This window comes from Nylanderia fulva, unplaced genomic scaffold, assembly GCF_048542155.1.
Source record: "Nylanderia fulva isolate GAGA-0341 unplaced genomic scaffold, ASM4854215v1 Scaffold4, whole genome shotgun sequence".
NCBI classification, from domain to species: Eukaryota; Metazoa; Arthropoda; class Insecta; order Hymenoptera; family Formicidae; genus Nylanderia; species Nylanderia fulva.
In genome coordinates, this window is record NW_028190476.1 from 84663 (window position 1) to 106839 (window position 22177).

The window sequence follows — 22177 nt, forward strand, 5'->3', positions numbered from 1 at the left end:
AGATATAGTTATAATTAAGATTAACTGATATTTTTATAGCAATGGCTCATAATTGATAAAAAATAAATTTATAGACTGTGTTTACAGTATTTTATTTTGAATGTACATACATTCTCTCTTTATGCGCGCATTTTCGATTCTAAGGACTATTTTACATCAGATTGTTTAATGAACAGAATGCAGCACACTTGTAAGAAATAATTTAAAAGAAATGTGTTACAAAATCCAGTAAATACACACATACATACATACATACATACAGACAGAAATAAAAAATATACAGTTTATTTTTTTAAAATATATATATATATATATATATATATATATATATATATATATATATAAGCACTCTATTACTTTAATATGTAAGAATTGAGATAAGAGTGTGGCCACACACACACATTTCATTATCTCTAGCCTCTCTTTGTTTGCTTTATATATAAAAATAAAGATCCTGATATATATATATATATATATATATATATATATATATATATATATATATACACACATACAACAAAAGTGAAGTTACAATAGTACATGTGATATACGTATATGTTTTAAAATTAGTTATTTCATTATTTCTTTTATGCCAGTTAATTTAGCACTTATATCCCATAAACGAAGTGCTGTTTCAGAATCTAATTCTTTTTTAGAGACATAAAGTTTGCAATTGCTATATAGATGTCCACTTTCTTTGCACAATGACGCTTCTGTTGCGCAATGTAATACTGTTTGTGCACCCTGAAAATAGCGATTCAAAATAAAAGAATTTTAAATGTTTCAATATATTAAAATATATATTATATGATGAAAATCACAAAAACTACTTTCTAATAAATAGTTACCTGATTTGCAGTACGTAGAAACATGAGAGCAACAGGCGAAAAAATAATATAGTGAAACCAGCTTCTCTTCACATTCCTAAATAGACCGGTGTAAGTAAATCCAGGACATACCATATAGACATTAACACTGGTATTTTCTGTTCGTTTTACAAGTTCAGCACCAAAATATACATTAGCAAGTTTTGAATTACAATAGCCAGGATTCATCCTACTCTTTACCGATAAGCCTTTTTCACCATTTAAATTTGAAAAGTCTATTATGCCAGATTCTAAAAGTTTGGACGTTACTATCACTATTCTGTATGGAAAAAAGATATTATTAATATTGTTTTATCATTCTAAGGTATTTTTTGTTAAATTACCTGCTGGGAGCGCTTTGCTTCAAGCGATCCAAAAGTAAATTGGTAAGTAAAAAATGGCCCAAATGATTTACTCCAAAGTGAATTTCGAAACCATCTTTTGTTAATGCATGATCTTTAAGTGGTGCATATACACCAGCATTATTAATCAATACATGAATGTGAGGAAAAGTTTTTAGCACTTTATTGACAAATTCTCTGATGGATGCAAAGGATGCGAGATCTAACTCCATTGGAATCTATGTAATTAAAAAGAAATAATATTTATTAAGAATATATTTATATGCATGTGTATGTGTGTATGCATGTATATGTAAAATAATGAAATGTACATGTATTAAAATAATAAAAAAAGAAGAAAATAAAATGTAAAAGTTCAACATTTATTCATGTATAGAGGAGATAAATGAAAATTGTTTGATTACGGAAGCATTATGATTACCAATTCGCCGGTAGATATTTTATTCCGTATTTCAACTATAACGTTCTTTGTACTCTGCATATCTTTACAAGCCATGATTATCGTGGCTTTTCGTTTGGCCAATTCCTTAACTGTCTCTTTCCCAATACCAGAATTCGCTCCCGTGACGAGAAATACTTGGCCTTGCAGATTGCTGGTACTCCTGCATCTTCCCCAACTGCGTTCGCGACACTTGCGGAGCAAGCCGATAAGCAAAATCGGTAGAATAAAGTAACACCACGAAGATACCATATCGACGATAGTTTTATAGTAGTAACTTTGAAACACCAGAGAGAGATAAAGAGAGATTGTTCCGAAAGAGTCTAGAGCGATATGACTAATGTTAAATGCGTGGCTGCTAATGCATATTATAATTATAAATGTAGCGTGACTTGCGCGTAAGCGTATTTCTCGTTATCGCTCATTCAAATTCAATTGAAATGAAACGGTCTTATTCCTTTCTCTCTCGTTTCAGTCTAATTTATCGAATGCGGTAACATAACAGCATGATTACAGCCGGAATGCATGATCTGTCATGCGACGTACGATCGAGCGTTCGAGTTATGAGTTAAATTTTATCTCGAGTGCTTTGAGTATATATATTCTCGCATCTCGAGCGAAATAAATAATGCAACTGCAACATCATTATTACTATCTGTTCTGTCGCACAAACACACACAAATGCTGTGGCATAAACGACTCCAACCTCCAACCTCCAACTGCTCCTCCAGTCTCTTTCAGTTCGAGGTCGCATAAGGTCGGATTTACAATAGGTGTAGTAAGCTCTAAAGTCCCTTGCACAATGCCAGACAACAGGCAATAGGATAAGAAATAGAAAATATCCACCAATAAAAGCAGAGAATAATATTTATCTACTTTTCCGATTGGTTACATATGTAAAGGTGGAGCAAATTAAAACAAAAACGGAGCAATTTTTCTGTACCTTCAGAACCTACAAATTCTAATGATTTTCGTTTGTATTGAAGCTTACATTGTTATTAACTTTATTATTTATTTATGTAAAAAGTAATATGAAGCAAATTCTGAATTATAGATATTATGGAAAAGCAAATTAAGTCTTTTAAGAATTTTTTGTGCCTGGAAAATGTATTATTGCTAGCGTCAGTGGCTGGAAGTTTAAAATTTAAAAAATGGCGCGCAATTTCTGTTAAGGTCCTTCTACAATGGAGTGTCGTAGGCTGTAGTCGTAAGAAATTAACAAACCACAGTCGATTATTTCAAAAATAATCAATTGTGATAGGTCAATTTCTTACGACTACCACCTACGATACTCCATTGTAGAATGGCCTTTATAATACCTCGTTTCGTACAAAAAATAAAGTTTTGCAAAGAAATTTTTTTAAATTTTTTGCGCACATTCATCAAAATTAATCGATGATACAAAATAATAATTATTATTTGCAATTTGACTAATATAAATTAGTGCTTTTTCTTTTATTTTTATAAGTATAAATTATTTAAAGATTAATTATTCAAAAACTATAAAATTTTTATTAAAGAAAAAGACATCACATGCAAACATTTGCAAACGGACCAAAAATCTGAAATGACAACAATGTCATCTTTTAGATATTGTAGTAAACATATATAAATAAAAGAATGATAATGCTTATAAAGTTTATTTAATTATATTGGATGCAAGATATTGATAAAAAAATATATTTGCCATGTGATTGTATCTTGCAATATTTGACTATATATAATATATATATATATATATATATATATATATATAGATTTATATGTACTCACATTTGTTCATCATTACATTAATATTAATTTACATATATATAATGTTAATATTATGACTCGCTATTAATTTTATAAAATAAAAAATGAAATGATAAGATTATAACTGCCATTTCATGTGTTATTCAAATTAATGATTTACATATATATATATATATATATATATATATATATATATATATATATATGGACTAGCTCATGCATACACACATATATGTTTTAATAAATTATATATATTTAATTATATTAAATTTCAATAATACCAAAATTGTGTGGAACAAGTTAAGGCACACTATACCATATAACTTTTCTACATCTGGAAATCGACATATATCATAAAATGCATATATAAATATAATTCTATAAATATAATTATAAAAGATAATTTTTTTCTTTTAAATATATGTAGATACAGATCTTCAAGTGGACGTTTTCTTATTCAATAATATCAATTCGAAGAAATGAGAATTAATAGGCCTCACATTACATTAATAGGCCTCACATTGTGTGCACATTATACACATATACATACATCAGTACATAATGTGCACAGAAGAAAAATTATATATATATATATATATATATAATTTTTTCAAGTGTTATAATCTAAAAATACGTTTTCTTTGTTACTTTTCATATAAACAATATTTCTCATTCGCAATTATGATTATTCATCATCACATTATCAGGAAAATTTCGAGTTTGATAAAAGTGAATTTTATTGTAAATATAAATTTATATTCTATTATGAATAGAGCGTTTTTTCTATCCATTCTTCCATCGTAAACGTAGCTGTATTGGTTTGATCTGGATCTCTCTCTCTGAAAATGTCTGTAACAGGGACCAAAAATGTAATTGACATTTTATTAATAATTGATAATAGTTACATTATGTATATATATATATATATATATATATATATATATATTTATTTATTTATTTATTTATATTTATACGTTAATATATAATGTGTTGTGATGAAGAGTGTAATATATGAAAACAAAAACATATACAAATTTTATTAAATATAATTGTCACTTACCAATCATTGTTTTAAGCCTGACTGCACACATAATGTAATCATCAAAAGTAATCTTGCCATCTTTAGTGCCGTAACGATGAACCAAAATATTTAGAATATGATTATTCAAACGATATCCAGCACTATTTAACGCTTGTCTTAATTCGAATGCACTTAGATATCCTGATTCATCTCTGTCGTATAGTTTGAAAACAGCCTAAATTTTATTTATATTAAATTTATTATACTATTACTGATACTCATATAGGATTTTATTAAATTAGAAGGTTTCAAATAACTGAATAAAAAATATTTTATGTCTACTTACCCTCCACTTTCTAATGTCATTCCACAATGTTTTAAATTCTTCAAAACCAAGTTTTCCAGAGTGATCTACATCCAACATAGCAACCATACTGCGACATATATCTTTGCTGAATCCTCTGTCGTGTGTGTCTGTAACATAAGAAAAAAAATTTTTTGTACATTATAGCGTTACCAATCGTGATTTTCACTTTAAAAAATTTATATACAATAAAAATTTTTGCATAAAAATATGGTAAAAATATTCTATATAACTTTTTTTAAATGTCCAAAATGGAACATGTTAAAGATAACAAAATGTCAAAACGTTGCAAAAGAGAATTTTTTAGACACTAACGCTTTAAGGTACAAATTGTATTGCAAAACACAAATATCGACGAATTTAAATGTTGTACGTTTCATACCTCTCTATATTAATTGAAGAAGCATGCACAATTGATTAGTTCCGCCTGTCTTGCAAAGTTTTAAATTACAGTGTCAATCTGCTTACACTATCCTGACAAATGCTGATGCAATCTCTGATATACATATATACATGTCACTGCCTATTATTGGCGAAAGTGTATTTCAATTGTATGTTGTTAACATTAAAAATAAATAATTGAACAAATATAACAAATCGTAAAGACAAAACAAAACTGATAAAACAATTTTATAATAAAAGAGATTGCCTTACCTATGGGTTTATTGTATTGTTCATTATTACAAATAATGCCGCATAACAATGAGATGAGAGTGTTGAGAAATGAATCATTGCCTTCAACATTTTCAGGAACATGTGCCTCGCTATGATGCGCCAACTGCAGTAATTCTACCCATAACACACATAGCTATGTTAACATAGAATTTTACATATCTACACTTGAGTCATAAGAATCCATAATATATAAAAGAGAATTTATTACATTAAGACTAAAGTTTTAATTCGTATTTCTCTAATTTTTATACGACCTCCAAATTTTAGCTCCATTTAAGAGCCAAACATTTTTAATATAAATAAATGTTGTTTGTATGCAAGTACATGTGCAATTTTTATAATTAATTAAATTAAAGAATTTTTCGAAATAATGATGGTAATTCTGAGAATCATAGGTGGGTGCGTATATATATATATATATATATATATATATATATATATTTATTTATTTATTTATTTAAGAGACCCAAATGTATTTATGTACTATAGATATGAATTATAAGGTAAGAGAAATAAGCATGCGAATTTATTAACATGATTATTAAAATGCTTCTTTTTTTGTACAGCATGCTGAGCGACTAAATAAGTTACTTTTTTAATAAAAAATTGGTAAAAAATTTATAATAAATTAATTAGCTATAAAGCTGAAAACAAATAGCACAGATATTAAATAAATAATATTTGATTAATATAGCATAAAATTAATGATGAGACTATACAATCTTATAGATGATTGTAAGAAACGTTAAAAACAATTAAGCAAAAAGATTATCAAAAGCTACAAAAAAAGCAAAGCTTCATAATAATTAAAATATAATACAAATTACATATGTTTGTAGGGAAATATTGATTTAATAACTATACTTATATATCTATGTATATACTATTATATGTAGAATATGTAATAAAAATTACATCTCACATACATTAGATATTTCATATTATTTTATATTATTTCAGATAATACAAAATAATATATTTTAGAAGAATATTTTATATTATTTTATTTACCTTTTTTCATGGCAAAATCTAAGATGTCTTTAAGTTCCATCCAATCTACTTCCATGTCATCACCAGCAAGTTTCTTGAAAAATTCCCTAACTTTTTCGGTATTGCGATCTTGTTCGGGTTCATCGCGAACCTAAAAATTATAAAAATAAATCTTTAATATGAGAAACATAATCTCTGAAAAGTCTGCATTTTCCCATAAAATTTAAATTCTAAACAGCTTCGTTACATATGTAATAGTTTTAATTTCAACAAGATATGTAAGATCCATGTTGTGGATATATAACAAATATACAAAATACAAGTACAAAATTATACAAAAATGTGCATATAGAATATAGAAGAATTTCAAAATTTAAAACTGTACACAAAGTTATTAGTATAAGCTTGAGCATATAATAATCCAGCGATAGCATATTTCCTTTTACCTCTTGTAATTGTGTATATAACATGTACCATAGTTTTTTATATACCATTATGTAATGTACACACAGACATGCATTTTACTTACATTATCTTCATCATGCCCCTCTTTATTGCTGACAGAGTTAATCACCTAAAAGCCAAGCGACAACACACATGCAAATCATTATGTGTTAGTAACTACTACACTGCAAATAGACGATATCCTATGTAATAATTCACAATCAAGTATAGATAGCAAATGTTAAATAAAGACAAAAGTTAGTTTTGTAGGCGTGAGCTGAATACTAAGCTCATAGTGCTGATTAATTCTCCAATTTGTATAATTAGCGTTACAAATATTGTAATTGCAAGCTCTTGTTAACATGTATTATATGTACTTATCAAGCTGTGTCAATGTCATTATCAGTGAATTATCAGTAGTTATTTAGTAAATTAAAGAAAATGTATATCACTTTCAGTATAAAATATAATTAATCCTAAACAGTATTTATATAATCTGAAAGTCTTTCAATTTCACAATACGTTTACAAACTTTACGTAATTATTCAATTTTTGAAAATAGACAAACTTTGGGAACATATCCTGTTGTGATAAGATTTTGAGAATATTACTAGCAATTATCAACTTGTTATAATAAATAAATGAATTTGTACTGTTTAGTATTAAGTTACTATTGTACATGTATCGATTATTTCGATTTATTAAAATATCGCACAATTATAGCATAATTCTTACCCTATCATCGACTTCTCCAACACCAACTTCTTCATCGTTTTCTCTGTAAATGAAGAAAACATTTTGGAAAAAATTCTGCATGAGACAAGTATCGTTATATAACAAGACTTACTCCATATTGTTTTTATTTTCAGAGAAGATTCTTAGCAAAAATTCACCCTCTTCATTTGGGTCAAAAGTACTTGGAACTATGCAGTATGCGCCCGGTGGTAATTTGAAACGACACGTAACTTCCCGTAAGTTTATAAATGCTGGTGAACGTCCGACAGACGCGTTGTACTTGAAGAAGTTTATGTCTAGCGGTTTTGGCAGCCTTTCTGGATACTCCAACTAGAGCAATTAAAAATTAATGTAACTAAAAATTTCATATTTTTCAGATTTTATTTTTGAGTGTTATTCCTTTCATCAATTTGATATTTTATCCTTATTTACTCTATATTTTCTCACGCACGCACGCACGCACGCACGCACGCACGCACGCACGCACGCACGCACGCGCGCGCGCGCGCACACACACACACACACACACAAAGCATACAAGTGTTAAGGCTATATATATATATATATATATATATATATATATATATACACACACACACAATAAACTGTATGCACAATGAGAAATTATACAATTTTAAGGTATCAAAAGCAAAATGATACCTCAAACATTTAGACAATTTGAATTAATCCAAATACTATTCAGATTCCTATTTCAATGTATTATACATATAAGATTTGCCAAGAATGATATAAAGTAAATCAATTAATTTCACGTACGTGATATATCGCGAATCCAATAGTGAGACAATCGGCACCCATCCTTTTTTGCGCTCTTCTGTTTTTCTGCATCAGAGCGACGATTACGGTACATTTGTCATCGTCATCATCTGGATATTCTAAGGTGATACGATATTGCGGATTGTGCCAGAAGGTTTCTGCGAGATAAATATGTTTAATTCAATTTTGTTTTCTATGAAATTGGAAGTAGTCCTCTATCCGATATTTAAGTATAGCTCACCTAAATAGTTTCTACAACCACCAGCTGTTACACCGCGCACCCATTCTCCCTCAAACACACTCATCTCCCAACGCTTCTTCCCGGCGTTGATTTCGTCTGCAGTTAAGGAATCGGGATTTAAGTTACATATCTCAAGTTGAGTAAAATGGCGTGTAAAATCATGAAACGACATCCAAAATTCGCCGTCCATATCAAAAGTTAAACCAAGCTCTTCCTTTTCGTGATCAGGGATGAATCTCCATTCCGGTGATCTGTCGACATACGATAAAGGGGGTAAACTTGACGAAATCATCCGCACATTAGTAAAACGACTCACTGATCACTCCAAGGCCCATTCCATTCTGCTTCGTTTCCCCAAGGATTTCGAAGTCTCAAAAGAGGTATAGTACCATACTGATTCGGTGTTTGAATCTCTACGTGCTTTACACGAGTAACGCTGTATGCATGACCACGTATCAATCCCTGAGGTGTTTCGGCCTCTACTATGTTTGGATCGGGCTAAAAGTGTTATACATTTATATAGTTGAGTTAATAAAATAAAATATATATTAAGAATTTGTGAATGCAGTTAAAATTGCATATTTATTTATATGAATTACTCGAGCAAAACAAATTAAATAATTATATTACACGCATGTGTAAGGCAAGTAGATATTACTACTACATGTCTGTTATTTAATATAAATACATTATTAATTAAAAATTTTTATATTTTGTTATTTACTCTCCTAGATAGATTTGCCAAAACCATTATATACACAAAATTAAAATAAATTAAAATTTTTAATCATAACTATTAAATCTATTAGTCAAGGCTGTACATGTATCGCTTTATATGTCTCGTACATTTCTGTCCATAAAAAATAAATATATTTTAATTTGATAGATATAATTCTACCGTTGTCGCAAATGATAATCTAAAATAAGTTAATTGCAAAATATTACAAGTACAAAGGATCAATTGAAATAATGATTATTTGTGAAGAGGCTGATAAAAGCAAATAAAAAATGGCTATATTACCTCGATGGAGCAGCCTAATAATGAATTTCTTTCAAATGCTTTTAACAGTATGTTAAACAAGTTTGGTGGTGTTTGATCCATTTGATACATTTCTGTCAGTCCACCAGTAAAGTCCTCCATGGCTTCGCAGGTTGAGCCACCTTTTAACGCCTCGTAAGAGCCATGAAGTTTCGCATATGCTTTCTCGAGAAGAGCGCTCCAGAATTCGTTACTTTCAGCCGAATGCAGATATACCAATTCCCCATGAGAGGTAGGCAATCGATCGTCGATCACCACGTCGACCCATCTGCCATATTGCCAAAACCTATGATGATATATAGCTTGTATAAATAAATTATATTCAAACTAATTCGTAAATGGATCAATGAATATGAATCAATGGACTCTAGATTTTTAGACACATCGCAGAACATTCGGACAAAAAATTTAGTCGCAACATTTTCTAACTCGATAAACGCGTAAACAATTTTAAGTTATGTTATAATTCTTTTGATTCAGAGAGAAGAGATAAGTAATAAAAAAAATGTAAATTATATTATTTTACTAGGTCGAAAATTACGTTCATCTTAAGTAAATACATTTTTTCCTTTTTTTCGAACCTAAAATGGAAGATTCCAGCGTAATTTTCCTCGAAACTCTGATCTTCTGGTACTACTTGAAAGAATAAATTTGAATGCATTGTCAAATTCGCTACGGCGGCCAATAACCAGCAATCTCCTAACTCTCCTTGCTGAACATCAAATCTTGAGAAACCCTCTATGAAAAGTTGAGGATTATCTGCGATTTCCTGTAAAGTACAGCACATTTATTACGTTTATGTATTATAAATGCATATAAACAATGTAAGACAAGTATTATAATTTCATATATACTATATGTAAATAGTTTAGGAAATTTCTGACCATTGGTCGCTTCCATTCTATGTATCTATCAGATCTGCGGGAAAAGTATAGCGACGAATCGTTGGCTGGGAATTCAGGATCCTCGAACAGTCGTCCTGTCGCCAGGCATTCTCGTCTCAGCGTGTTAAAGTCTTGGATCGCTCCTCGTGGTCTAAAGCCAGAACCTTTCTCTCCTAACTGTAGACATCGGTTCGTATTAATATGAGATTTATTTTCAAAAATTGACGAGTTTAAAAATTTGCTGGATGGCATACGTTATAACAAGATTTTCCAATGAAATTGTTTACAGTTCGTATAGCTTTATCCTCGTAAGATGTTTTTTCTTGGAACAAGTTTAAACGCTCATCTTTTATTACAGGATCGTCCAGTTTATTCGGGAAGCTCACTTTTGAATTGGGAGTAAATTCAAATTTGGAAGAGTATAGGATATTTTTGCCGATTGTTCTGTCGTTCGTAAACTTAACGGACTTGATACTCGATCTAATTTTCAAAACTGCAAGACCTTCTTGCATATAATTGGAATAACGATAATTAGCGTATTTATCACGTAGTAGATCCATCTCCCGATTGAATTGACGAGGATAAGTCGTTTGTTCGTATACGTATAAAAATAAAAAAAAAAAAAAAAAAACAAAGAGACGCAGGTGCGGAAAATAATTACACGTATTCAAAGTAGATGTCGAAAAAGAAACGTGCACCCAATACCGAACAAAGAACAAAACTATTCGTTACCGCGAAAAAAACTATACTGTTATATATACTTGAAAGTTTTGATATAATTATCACTACTGTGTAGTATACCTATAGAGTTATCATATATACCGGATGATCAAATTAACCACAATTTAGACTGTGATATGGTATTTGATAATTATATATTATGACAAACAGTTGCACACACATATTTAAAAAATATTTAAAAACTTATATATAAATGGCAATGCAAGAATGCACTCTTAAAGATGATATGTATATATCATCTTATAAGCTGGAACCAAAAAAAATCTATAAATATAATTTTGCATATATCATGTTTATTTATACGGTATTATTAATATTTATTATTAAGTATATAATTTAAATATGTTTGGAAATGTTAAAGTTGAAGACTTTATTCTGATTAAGTAAAACTAAATTAATGCAATCTTTAGCGATTGAATAAGAAAATTTATTTATTTTATCTGTTTTGGTTTCGTTTGATTTTACAATCTTTGAAAATTATTCTCAATACTTAAATTTTTAAAATCCTTTATTTTCAAATACCTTAATGATATATCGTCAATGACTTTATAAATACGCATTTACGTTTCAAATTAGAGTAAATTTTGAGTAAAATAGTATAAACGATGATAAAATAATTGATTTATTCTCCTCCCTCCCCCCACAATCTAATTATCAATTACAAATTATAAAAATATAACTAGAGGGAATAATTTTTATGAAATTATATTTTAAAGGCAACTGTTGTATATTTAATTATTCAGTTTATCTATGTATGTTTAATATATGTATACATATGATACATATATTGTACAATAATGAAAATCTACGTTTCTAATTTAAATGACAATATCTATATATCTGATGAAAGTTTTATTTTTTGACAGACATATGTTTGACGAAAGTGATTTAAAAATATTCGTGACCAGAATATTGTATATACAAGTAATCTTTGTTTCAACCGTATGAGACATAGATCAAAAATTCTTTAAAAACATGATGTATGAATTGTTAATATCTTATTGAAACAAAGTATGCAAGTTCTCTTATTCATAGACCGGCTTTTTAGCTTTGAGTCATATAGCATACCACTTTGATATTGAAGAGTGATGGTAGAAATCGTTTGACCTCGACTGCCGCCTTAACGAATACATCCTCCGCACCATCTCCGTAGTAACTCATTCTCTTGGTTTACACTCGAAGAAATTAGATCGAATGTCGCGAATTGTTTTGAGTCGATTAACCGAGAGAACAATATGCAGCGCGAATATATCGGTCGTTTAACTTGATCTATAACCTATAACTGACGTTTGTAACTGACATAAGAAAACACAAAATGATACTCCCGATGACTCTCGTTCACGTATAAAACCGTTACTCCGACAGACAGATGGGCCGGGCCGGGCACGGCTTATCCTCACCTTCATGACGTTTTCTCATCGCGTTTCGTCACGCGCGTGAACCATCTGGCTAAATGCGCACCAGCGAGCACGTGGTTTTAAAAGCGCGATCGTTTAAAGGTGCGCGTTCATTACTTGCAACTTACGATGTGCACAAATTCAAATTTCCTTTCATTCAATCCATCACGTTAAGCAAAGAGTCACGATAGTTATTTTAAAAAGGAAATGGAACAAAATTGCTTCCAATATTATATGTATAAATATAATATATAGTATAAAACAACAACAAAAATTAAAATATAATACTTGAGAAAGAGAGAGAGAGAATAAAGAAAATGGAAAGTAAAATTGTACATTTAAAAAAATAATAAAATTATTCTCCCTTTCTCTCTTTGAATTTATAGCTTTTATACCTCTCCTCTCACACACTTCTTGCTTTAGTTAAAAAGAACAATATACAATTATGCGTTTTTTGATGATTCTGTATACACGTGCTATTAATTTCGTCGCACCATCTAGGATATATTAATTAGTCCAATATATTCATACACGCGCAAATTCTAAATTATATTTTAAATCGCAGAGAATGCAGAGATGCCCTTGCGTCAATGAACAAGCATAAAAATGCGAAAGTTTATCCATTAAATAGAAAAATAATAAATACTCACCTCTATGTTTTTCGTCTCTTGTCGCACAAATTCCGGCTCGTATATATCTTTATTCCATCCATATGAATTCATTTTTATCCAGTTGATATTCTTATTCCGATGATGTATAAAAATTAATGAGACTTGGGTCGGTTCAGTTTAGGATAGGTTAAATTCAGCGCTGATCATTTATCAATATGTGTTATATGTGTTCTCTTAATACCAGTTTAATCTTTATTGTCATTCATTAATTTCACTTTTTCACGGTATCGATGATAATGCTGGTTTTATATATGATTATTGTTAGACACACACGATTCGTTATTATGGTAAGGTTAATCACATTGCTATACGCACATACGTAAACACGATTATTTTTCAAACTATTGTACGATATCGATTTGCAGATATTTATTTTCAATAACTTAAAATTATAATTCGAACGTATATATATATATTGATATATAGTTTTAACTATGTATATAATATATACATAAATGACTTGTAACGATTAATAGCTATAATACCATTCCTTGGATACGTATGATACTGATACCGATACAGGGACACGTGACACATTTATATAAGGACCGGAGGCTGGAGCACAGACTTTTTGTATAATGCATAAATAAGAAATCAAGCAATCCGTTTTTATCCTGAGACTGAAATGAAAGAGTCTTGGTTGATTCTATAGTCTATGGTCAATACCGTCTAAGGTGCACCAGAGGACAGCATTCTAAATTGCGTTCAGAAATATATATTCATCAAAGTGCCTAATTGGACTGACCAATTGGAGACCGAGGATCTCTCTGCCCTGATTGGCCAATCGAGTGCTTCACCTTAGGTGAATATATTTCCGAACGCAGTCTAGAATGCTGCCATCTAGTGCACTTTCACATTGTTTGCAAGTTAACATTCGCGCGTTCATCGCCGGTCCTTGAAAATATGAGTATGTGAGTATATTAATTACGTAGTGTCTTTATACGTCGTTATTATCGTATAAATCCGATCGCGTTGCGTGTATCGACATCGTGATCGCACTCACGATGTCGAATTAACCTCGTCGGTCGCGAATCTTATTGTTCAACGTTCGTTCTCCCAAAAGTGCATGACGTAGTTACAGCACTATAATTCGAGTCGCCAAAAATTTATATACGCGCGGATCACGATGAGAATTATCGGGCGCTTTAATTGACGCGAATATTTCCGTAGATTTTCGACATTGTCGATTGCGCGTTTTCGGTCGTACTTTCGCGCATCATCGTATCGTAATTTGCGTAAAAATCGTAGAACAACTATATTACGATTACTGAAACTACGACTAATATATACCTATATATACTTTTCCCGAAACGCATCGAAAATTGTGATACTTAACTGAAACCCGGGCGTCGCCGCGAATGCAAGTGTTTCGTTCAAACTTCTACGAGGAGACCCAGAATGACATCGGGCAACGGCACGGTGGAACAATTATATGTGGTGAATAATTTATTTATTTATTATTTCTATTTTTACTATTAAATTCAAAATGTATAAATAATAATTTTATCTTTCGAAATATCAATTATTTTGAATTTTCCTATATAATTTCCATGTACATTTATATTTTACAGTTTACAATTCCGCTGCTGCGCATCGTATCGGTAAGTCTCATCAATTTTTGCTTATAAATTTTGAATAATTTTGTGAAAATTTACTCCGATTTTGCCGAAACTTATTTACAATAATATTGTGTATTTTTGTGTATGAAACACGAATTTATATAAATTTAAATCCGCTCCCTTCCCTAGGGAATGTAATTCACTGTTACTTTTTCTTACTTAAGAGCGACAATTTTAATTTACAGATTTGTGTTTTACGCACAAAAAAATACATGAATATTGTAAAGTTTCGGCAAAATCGGAAAGGATAGAACTATCTTCTTCATTGTCAATATTTCAGTATATCGATCTTTAATCACAATCCCGATGATTAATATATAATTTGAAAATTTACAAATTAAAAATTAAACAATTTCATATTTGCATTATTTACATATTTATATGTTATATATCTCTTTAAATAATAAGTTAACATGGTGTAACAATAATGGCAATGTCAATCATAATTAATTTGTACAAATTATTTGTTTTAAAATTCATTTAGTATATTGCCTTTTAGTATATACGTATGTATATTATCACACCTTCAATATGCACTGAATTTTATGCTATAGAAAATCTATATCTATATCGAATACATTTAACTTGCTACCAGATGTTTAAACTAACTAATGCTGATGCATTTGAAATTGTCAAAACAATTTCATTTAAAAATCAACAAGTCAATATTATTCTTGTAGAATCGCTTTAATCTCACTTTAGAATAACTTGTGTATATTTTGATTGTTATCATATATATGTCTTGATTGTTATCATATGTCACACGATCACACGATGAAGCTTTTGTATATGTGACATAATCGAAGGATTTAGTTTTAACAATTATAAGTCATAGTATTGTATATATGCTGATGTAATAAGAAGCAAACAAAATGTTTTTTATGATTACTATAACTTGTAGCGTGTCTCGAAATTATGCGTATCACGTTACCTGAATCATTTTTATCGCTATATGATTTTTACGATTATGTGCAAGAAATTGGATCTGTTGCGTTTTGCGAAACACTTGCGCTAGTTTCCATCATATCACGGTCAACTTATATAATTGATATAGAGCCAAATTCATTTATTGTTAGTTATGTGACAACGATTATTGTCGCAATCTATTGCGTTTCGCTGTCGGCATTAAAATAATTGATATTTCTAGATTAGCTCGGATACGCACGCGTTTGTAGATTGTCGTTTTATAACTTTTATTATTATTGAAAAAATCATGCTATATATACAAAATGTCCATAAAGTCTGTCTCATCCCCTATATATTTCGGAAACTCAAAATTATGAAAAATCGAAAAATACCTGTTTGATCGTTTCGTGAGACTACTTTTCTAAGAGAGTTGCGGGGATCGTCTTTCAAGGGGAGTGTGACTTGAAAAGACACCCATTTCAAAAATTTCAAATGGAACCTTCCATATTGTACTATTGTTTGAAAAGGCATAAAAAATTTTTGGTATAAGTTGGATCAACATCCTTTGGTTTACACCAAAAATTTTCTTTTTTATGCCCTTTCAAACGATACAAGGCGCAAGTACAATATGAGAGGTTTTATTTGAAATTTTTTAGTTCGGGTCCCTCTGAGGCATTAGGGGACAACTTCCTTAAAAGAGTGGCATCTCGAAATGATCAAATGTATTCGCGGTTTTATCATAATTTTGAGCCGTTTCCGAAATACAGGGAGTATAAGGACAGACTTTATATGGATTACCCTGTACATGTGATTTACATATTTATACGTATATAATTTAAAAAAATGGTAAAATATCGTAGTATCTGCATAATGGCGAAAATATTCTAATCACACATCGATAATTATATCTTTTTTTATAAAATATATTCTATTAAATATATTGTTTTTTATTAAATTTACCTGTTTCATCTCAATGATATCATTTCAATGATAGAATTACAATTTGTATTCTAGCAGAAAAATCTTTGCGTTTTCTAGTAAAATATTTATCTCTTAAGTAGAATAACATATTTTACAACATGATAAGGTTTGATTTGTGTAGACATATGCAGCATCATTATGTACATGTTTCAAGATAAATAAATATATTAGAAAACGCGGAGATATAATATTATTGTAATTCTATGACTAATAATATTATTGAGGAAAAGATGAAAATTTAATACAATTAAATTTTATTAAAAAAAAATAAGTTATTGATGATTAAGACACTGACTTCACGCAGAAATTTTAATATTTTTTATCATTTATATAAGTCACATTTAGAGAATACAATCATTTACATAAAAATATATTAATAATTTGTATCGTGATTAATTGATTAAGCATAATGAATGGTGAGTATATGACAATATGGTTGCATATATAATCACATTTATAAAAAACAGTAAATAAAGATAACAGTAATAAAGATATTGGAAAGATTTTACAAAAATAAATTGCACATCTGTACTAATTGTAAGTTCTATTACTTAAGAATTGATTAAAAATAAAAGAAAAAAATTGAATATATGTATACGCACAAAATTTCATCACATATGGAATATTCCATCATGTCAGAGTATTGTATACACCTATGTATATACATACAGGTATATACAATATTATATACCTACATATATGTATATTTCTTTTGTACTAATTTCATGTTAGCTTATCTCTTGCAATAATTTTAAATTAATTTAATACGAAAACAGCACTTTTTTAATACTATATCAAAATTTTGGCTTCGTGTCAAACATTTATCGATTTAGAGACACGCCTTCGCGCAAAATGTACCGTTCATGTTACGGTCGTACTATATGTCGCATTAAAATTGAAGTTTCATCTGATTGAATGCAATTTACTCAGTAATTTAAAAATTCTCGCAAGGCAGTTAAATGGATATACACTTCTCGGATCATAGTGTGCGAGAGGTAATTCGTAATAAAATATAGTAATCTCATGTCAATGTTAAATCAATGGCAAATGGAAATATTATCATTTAAAATCAACAATGCAATACATTTCTATCGTTAACTTATTTTTATCTCTTTTTGATATTAATAATGACCTACAAAATTATTACTTTTTACCAATTAATACTATAATTTTAGAACAAATCTTTGTCGAGAGATGAATGTAAATTATTTCCCAATGCCGCGCTATTCATCATATAACAGCAAATAATAATAATTAATATATAATTATATAAAATGTATTATAATAGTTAATAAAAAGATATATATGATTATTATATACATATATAGAATATTTTTCATTATACAAATTTTATCACATGTGGGAAATTCCATCATGTGGCAGATATTGTACTTGAGCCTATCTGTATCAAGGTCAATTATAATATAGTGCGTGTTGCTAATCGTTATATACGAACTCTTGCTTGCACCACACTGTAATTTGGGAACGTGGCTGTAGAGCGACACCAAATGATGATGCTTTTTGTACGTGATTGAGCCGAAACGAACGCGAACGAACAAGTAGTACGTATTACACTGACTAACACATCCGATAAAAGACAGTTTGTTCCGTTTCGGAATTGTCCCTTCCTCCAACCACATTGACGTCGCAAGTTGCAACACGCCGGCGCGGCGCAGCGAAAATTAGCGTCAATCACGAATGCCTTATCGTGGCCTGCCGAAACGCTTATAAGGAATTTTCATAAATATGGTCAAAAAAGAAAGTCCAATCCGGTTCTCTATCATGCATAATATTATAATAATTTCTCTTTCAGGTCTTTCCTCTTCTTACAATTAGGCCTTATTCTTATTTGTATTTAATATAATAATTGTTTATATGTGAATGAAGGATATACTTGTTTAATTATTTGCAAGAAAGATGAGAATTATATCATCCTATTATATATATATATGTGCATTACACACTGGTACACAATGCTATTTATACATATTCCAGTGGCGTCCTTAAAAATATCTAAATAATTTTTGAAAAACAAAATACGCAAGTACAATTTTTTTATAATATGAATAATTATAAATATACTTTTTTCATCATTAATATGTATATATTAACTTTTAATTAAAATTTTTATGTATACATACATTATAATGTATGTTTAGCAAGAAAATTATATTATATTACATAATATTTCTGTTTTCATCTTTACGCTGCAAAAGATAATTCATCAGTTTAAATTTTACGGCAATATAAAGATAATATTTCAAAGTTCAAGGTAGAATGGAAAACCATTACACATGTTTACGATTGACTAATCTCATAAAAGTTATTTTGGGGGTTTGGAAGAAGCTACGAATTATTTTACATCGTTCATAACTGACAGTTCGAATGTTCTTGTGCATCATCCTATACAATATTATTCTTATTTTATGATCCTTTCGTAAACCAGTCATTATTCGTGAAATAAATATTATTATATAGCAAGCTAGGGATTATAATTAATTAATTCAATTAATCAAGTCACGTAGATATTGCGAATGCAATATTTTTCTTTGTTTCAACATCGCTATTTTATCAAATGTGTGATAATGAATTAAAATGAACAAAGAGTAAAATCTATAAGTTAAAACTCGAAATTTACTTCAATCTTTGAGATGACGCTATATTTTTAGTAAAAAATTTAAAATTTAAAATGAGCAGGTAATTAAATTAACAAAATGAATTGTCATTATATGTAGATTTAAAACGAAATCTTTAGACAAAAAGAGACAAGAAAGGAAAGTTGTTACAAAATTTATAATTTAATTTAATTTAATTTTGAAATACTCTTTCTTAAAAAAAAAGTACATCGCCAACTTTACGAGGGGAGGTTTCAAACAAACTTCTATTCAGAAGGGGAATACCAAGAAGAAATTGAGAGATAAAAAGTTGTGCAAAAGCCATCACACTTTATAATGGCTGCGTTCAACAGAAAATAAGCAACTTTGCAACTATTGTAAAATTCGTGAATCTGATTGGTGTATGCGTTCTTGATCTTAGCTGAATCTAAGAGCATGCATCAATGAGATACACGAATTTTACAACAGTTTTAAAGCATCTTTTCTGCTGAACGCAAGGCAATGTCACAGGGACATGAGTGCGCGCGAGAACAAAGCTATAGCGGACCTAAAAATATATGTCGCGACAATACACATCATATCATCTCTATATGTATAAGAGAGTTTGTCTTGTATTTGAAAGTGAATTTGGCGGCATGCCAGGAACATTCCAAAAAAATCTGTCTCACATGAAAGAGAGGACACGCGCGCGATTGAGAGAACGCGACGAGTTTTAGTCGCACATGCTGCGTCCGGCTAGTGTGAAACATTCATTGCGTTCAATGAGCTAGAAAATATATCAAAGAGCCAAAAGAGAAAAGATATTTTGAGCCGGTATACCTAGAATTCTGGATATATCTTGTTTCGGATTCTATACGCCATATTCGGTTTCGGATGCAGATTACGCGCTCTGAGTTACAGTTTGTATTCAAATATTAATTCTAAACTAATTGTAAGCTGCATAAGATTGCAGCGATTATTACCATTCGTTCTAGACATTGCACGTAAGAAATATATATATTGTGTATATGTTCTTTTTTTAAGAATAAGTAAAATAAAGCTAGTAAAGAGTAAAACTAGTTGTTTAGTACACAAGATGAAATGAAAAAGCATGCTTATAGTAGATCAAGATTATTAATTTGTAATCTAGGGAAAATGTAATGTGCGATAGTAAAGAATGCGAGGGAGTTTAATATGGCTAATTAGACTGCGTAAGTTGGACACGATTGATCAGTCTATTCTGCAAAAAAATTCCAAATATATTTATTTATATATCATAGCCGTTTTTGGTGGTGTATGAGAAAATTAGCTACAAAAATTACTCACACTTTAGTTCTATCGTATACATGACGTAAAAATTTTAAGAATTAATAAACAACAATATATAACAGATACAACAGTGATATATTGACAAACCTTGAAGGTAGTATTGGCGGGATGATGTACATCGCCGGAGCCAGAGAGTCCTCCTCGTAGTAAACGCGACAGAAGATTATAGCGACCTAACGTTGACCACGCGTCCTTTGTCGCATGTAAGGGATATCTAATTTTAAGCAGAAAATTTTTCTTTTTTTTCTCTCGATATATAATAAGTGATATACCAAAATTTCTATTTTTGTTAATTCTTTTTTTCTTATCAATTATTTTGTCATATTAAATACATATTTCTTGATTTGTTAAAATCGCACGTGCGCGCACGAAATTTACATTTATATAAAAAAATGAACCTTATCAGTAAAATGAATTTCTAAAGATAGTATATAGTATTCAGTTTTTCTCAAATTTTTCCCATAAGAAAATGAAGTTTAGAAATAAAATTGTGTCCATGATAAATAGTAACATATATCTTGTATGTAACTCAATCTCATTTTGCCTTTAAATGTAAAACATACACATCACCTAAAGATGAGGAGACATTTAGATTGACACTTGCACGCAACACGACACACCTTACCCTTTCGCGAATTTGTACGTTTTCGGAGGTTGGCCGTCCTCGACGACGGTTTTTACATAATAATACGAATAACTCGACATTATCTTGGATCGTAAACAATACTCAATCGAGAATAACCAGGGAGACGCATATGATGACGGAGTATGTGCAAATGCAAGAAACTACTCGCGAATTGTCAAACGATCACCGCACATCTTATTGTCTGACTGTGCAGTCCCTTTCCTCTTTGCTGTGTATTCGCGTATGCATACTTGTCGACTCTGCGCGCTTATCTACGCTATATGTGTATGCTCGAAAGTGTATATATATAGCCTCCGCCGGCACATTATTGGGAAAACTTTCCAAGTTCTGACAATGTCATGGCACGCGATGTTATAGCGATATGCATGATAAAGCTTTTTTGAAAATACGCCAATAACCGCAGAAAATAAACGATAGAACGGAGAAAATAATGAAATAATAATATCAAGCTAATAGTAATGTCAATAATATAATTTGTTTTGTTTATATAAATTACATATTAACTGTCAATTCTCTGGCGAGTCAATTCTTTTTATAATCCAAATAACATAAGTGAATATAAAGCAATAACAAACATAAGAATTAATTATTGCTCTACAAATTGTTGAATTCTTCTCATTTTTCTCACAATTTATCTTGTAGATATAATTAATTACATTCATCTATCATTAATATTTATATTATCAATAATATTTAGATTATGT

At 29.8% G+C, this 22177-nt stretch overlaps 3 protein-coding genes across 15 annotated transcripts; all 3 read right to left on the minus strand.

Annotated features, from left to right (window-relative positions):
* Window positions 1-76: 76 nt before the first annotated feature.
* LOC114944673 (retinol dehydrogenase 11) lies at window positions 77-2427 on the minus strand. Its single transcript, XM_029320689.2, has 4 exons — window positions 1650-2427; window positions 1211-1446; window positions 849-1146; window positions 77-744 (listed from the first exon to the last, which is right to left on the minus strand). Exons 1-4 carry the CDS (start codon window positions 1917-1919, stop codon window positions 571-573), a joined length of 978 nt encoding a protein of 325 aa, XP_029176522.1. The 5' UTR covers window positions 1920-2427; the 3' UTR covers window positions 77-570.
* A 1223-nt stretch (window positions 2428-3650) lies between these two features.
* Window positions 3651-18473, minus strand: CalpA (calpain A). 12 transcript variants are annotated; one of them, XM_029320672.2, is made up of 16 exons: window positions 18361-18473; window positions 13378-13467; window positions 10590-10766; window positions 10287-10474; window positions 9688-9991; window positions 8983-9164; window positions 8667-8917; window positions 8426-8583; window positions 7761-7978; window positions 7649-7691; window positions 6999-7043; window positions 6491-6620; window positions 5459-5593; window positions 4787-4914; window positions 4480-4675; window positions 3651-4268 (listed from the first exon to the last, which is right to left on the minus strand). In XM_029320672.2, exons 2-16 carry the CDS (start codon window positions 13447-13449, stop codon window positions 4183-4185), a joined length of 2313 nt encoding a protein of 770 aa, XP_029176505.1. In that variant the 5' UTR covers window positions 13450-13467; window positions 18361-18473; the 3' UTR covers window positions 3651-4182. The 12 variants fall into 12 exon arrangements, 10 of the variants coding, with proteins under 10 accessions (XP_029176505.1, XP_029176504.1, XP_029176503.1 ...); XM_029320671.2 differs by having other exon boundaries at window positions 13378-13637; XM_029320670.2 differs by having other exon boundaries at window positions 13378-13703.
* Window positions 18474-18677: 204 nt separating this feature from the next.
* LOC146721872 (uncharacterized) lies at window positions 18678-21758 on the minus strand. Of its 2 annotated transcripts, none has more exons than XM_085485830.1 (3): window positions 21453-21758; window positions 20915-21041; window positions 18678-20733 (listed from the first exon to the last, which is right to left on the minus strand). In XM_085485830.1, the coding sequence occupies exons 1-3, from the start codon at window positions 21530-21532 to the stop codon at window positions 20701-20703; spliced, it is 240 nt and encodes a 79-aa protein (XP_085341956.1). In that variant the 5' UTR covers window positions 21533-21758; the 3' UTR covers window positions 18678-20700. The 2 variants fall into 2 exon arrangements, with proteins under 2 accessions (XP_085341956.1, XP_085341955.1); XM_085485829.1 differs by having other exon boundaries at window positions 18678-20738; window positions 21453-21751.
* Window positions 21759-22177: the final 419 nt, after the last annotated feature.